This window comes from Octopus bimaculoides, chromosome 17, assembly GCF_001194135.2.
Source record: "Octopus bimaculoides isolate UCB-OBI-ISO-001 chromosome 17, ASM119413v2, whole genome shotgun sequence".
Lineage (NCBI taxonomy): Eukaryota > Metazoa > Mollusca > Cephalopoda > Octopoda > Octopodidae > Octopus > Octopus bimaculoides.
Window position 1 is genome coordinate 12430980 of NC_068997.1, and position 3295 is coordinate 12434274.

A 3295-nucleotide genomic window follows, 5' to 3' on the forward strand; every position below is an offset into this window, starting at 1 on the left:
TCTCTCTCTCTCTCTCTCTCTCTCTCTCTCTCTCTCTCTCTCTCTCTCTCTCTCTCTCTCTCTCTGCATACATCTATATATGTAGGAAGGTGTGTATTTCTGTATTTGTGTCATGGAAACTTAGCTTATTGAGTGAATGAGAAGTTTATCGTGTCCCAGGTTCGACCTCACTGTGTGTATATGTGTGTGTGTGTATGCATGTGTGACATTTCGGGCCACTAACTTTTACTGTCAGCTCAGGTCTTTCAGCCGAAATTGGGTTGACTGAAACTTTGTGGAAGCTTGTAGCGTGGATCGTACCTTTAAATTCAAGCTTCTCGCCCTGCTTGTCACGTTATTGATGATGGTGACTCCACCCGAGAATTTTTCATTGGCAGCACTTGAAGTGAATGTTAATCCACATGCACGTTAATTTAGAGAGTGTGGGGGGGGGGGAGAATTAAAATTGTAAAACTGCCAGAGGATCTATCATCATTGTATATGTCTGTGTGACAGTTTCATCGTAGAAGAATCATTTTCAGCCATTTAAAAACATTTAAAATTCGTCGCATTCATTTCCCGGTTGTTGCCTGTTAGACAATGTCTTATGTAAGTTCGTCTGCAATACTATTCCATTTAATAAAGATGTATGTGTAAATATAGTGTCAAGTACGAGTGCTTCACCTATATATATATATATATATATATATATATACATACATAGGTCCCTATATAGATATATATACACACTCACACACACATATGCACATTTATAAACATATATACAATACAATGCTTCACCAAAACCACTTTTTTATACATACACACACACACACACACACACACCAAGTGCGGCCCCAGGAATTTTTTGAAGGGAAGGCACCAAGTCAGAAGGGAATGCAATTCTAGGAGAAAAGAGCATAATAACATTATTTAGAAGGGCGCACTTCTTTTCTTGGGCATGCGCTCCTTAGGCCCCCTCCTTGGGTCCGCCCCTGCACACACATGGAAGAAGCTGGAATATAAAAAGTGCCAGTTAGATATCTCAGCTGCATAGTTGGTTTAAACGTTGTCCCAAAAACCATTTCCTCAAAGTGTTCCATCTGTGTTGGCCATCACTGGGGAACAACAGCAACCCTTCTTCTTGTTGATGTAGGTCACACCCCTTTTGGAAGTATGTTCCATGACCTTTGGTAATTTGTTGTGCTTAGGAAGACTTGACAAGCCAAGTGAAATTGTAGTTTTTGGCCAGTGCCAATGACACAAAACAGCTTCTGTGCCGGCGACGCGTAAAAGCACCCATGCCAGCGACGCGTAAAAATACCTGTGCCGTCGACACGTAAAAGCACAAATGCTGGTGATGCGTAAAAGCATTTGTGCCGGCGATGTATGAAAGCACCCATGCCGGTGACATGTAGAAGCACCCGTGCCGGTGATGCGTAAAAGCATTTGTGCCGGCGATGTGTGAAAGCACCCATGCCGGTGACATGTAGAAGCACCCGTGCCGGTGATGCGTAAAAACATCCGGCAGCTAACTCAGCAACAGAGTGATGCACTGCCTTTGTATGGTCTTCCAGAAATTCTCAAAGCCAGTCTCTCATTAACACCTTTCGTCAGTTGTCAATGTTCAGTGTATCATTCACTAAATAGGTTCTTTGCAGATGTTATCAACCCACTAATAGATAAATATCAGTCCTATCAAAATATTTCAACATGACTAATAGACATAATTAAATATAGTCTTATTCATTCCAGCGAGATAGTGAGTTTGGATGTGGTGAGCCTATTTACCAAGAATCTCACAGATGAGGCTCTATCGGTAGTTGGAGATATCATGAAATTGAATTCTTCAATTGGAGAATGTACCAGTGATCCAAAAGATAGCTTGATGGAGATGTTAACATTCAGTGCACAAGCAACATCATCATCATCACCGTTTAATGTCTGCTTTCATACTGGCATGAGTTAGACAGCGCTTGATGGGAACTGGTAAGCTGGAGAGTTGCACCAGGTTCCAATCTGAATTTGGCTTGGTTTCTACAGTTGGATGCCCTTCCTAACGCCAACCACTCTGAGAGTGTAGTGTATGCCTTTTACATGTCACCGACACGGGTGCTTTTACGCATCACTGGCATGGGTGCCTTCTTATCTTGCAGTAGCTACCATCTCCTACTAAGCTTACCAGTTTTCCTTAGTATTCCAGTTTATCAGTACCAAATGCCATTTTTCTGCCTGCTGTAGTATCATTATACTGGTACCATTCTGCAAAGTTCTAATAACCATTCTTTTCCATCTTGTGATGATCAGTTCTGAAAGCCTTGCTTTTCTTCAGTGCTTCTCTCACTTTCCATCTGATCTCATCAGACAGACCAGTAGTAAATAGACCTCTTCTAATACAGTTGTTGAAAGCATGGCTTGTGAATGGCTGTAGAAACCATGCTGAAGCAGATACTGGAGCACAAAACAGTCCTTGGGTCACTCAGATACTGTCAGACCATCCCAGTCCATGTGAGCATGGAAAAAGCGGATGTTAAATGATGGTGGTGGTGATGATGATGATGATGATATATAAATGTGTGTATATTGACATTGTTGTATAAATTTGATTGCAGAAGATCTGTGAAGGTTAGAAGAAAGGAAATGTATTAGACATGTACTCATAAGTAGCCTAAAGAGGCGCCCTGAGAGAACAGTTGGGTATCAAAAGGATTGATTGATGTATGCAAGAGAGACAACTGCAATGGTTTTAGCCACGTGATGTGAATGAAGGTGGATGTTGAAGGGGGGGGGGACGATTTTGGTCCTAACAATGAAGTAAACCCTGGTAGAAGAAGACCAAGCAAAACAGGAGAAGCAACATGGTGAAATCTCAGGATGCTGGCGTTGTCAGATGAGATGGATAACTCAGGATGAAGAATAGCAGCATGAAAAACCCAACTATTCTATGTTAACACCTTTTATCTTTTACTTATTTCAGTCATTAGACAGCGGCCATGCTGGGGCACCACTTGAAGAATTTTTAGTTGAATGAATTGACCCCTAGGACTTTCTTTCTTTAAGCCTAGTACTTATTTTACCAGTGCTTTTTTTTTTTTTGGCTAAACTGCAAAGTTACAGGGATGTAAACACACCAACACCTGTTGTCAAGTGATGGTTTGAGACAATCATACACACATAGATATATAAGTGTGTGTGTGTGTGTATATATATATATATATATATAATGTTCAGGTGCAATAAAGACTGTAAACAAACAGGAAACAACTTCTATCCCATTCCAGGGTGAAAAACTAGAGGTAGTCGATAGCTTCCGCTA

At 41.1% G+C, this 3295-nt stretch overlaps 1 protein-coding gene across 1 annotated transcript in view; it reads left to right on the top strand.

The window, feature by feature from the left end:
* The first annotated feature begins 579 nt into the window (after window positions 1-579).
* The window catches only part of LOC106873417 (uncharacterized), a 15611-nt gene continuing 12895 nt past the window's right edge, over window positions 580-3295 (top strand). Inside the window, exons 1-3 of the mRNA XM_014920773.2 lie at window positions 580-588; window positions 1075-1172; window positions 1735-1875. Coding sequence (XP_014776259.1) covers window positions 580-588; window positions 1075-1172; window positions 1735-1875 — 248 coding nt within the window. The remainder of the gene's footprint in view (window positions 589-1074; window positions 1173-1734; window positions 1876-3295) is intronic.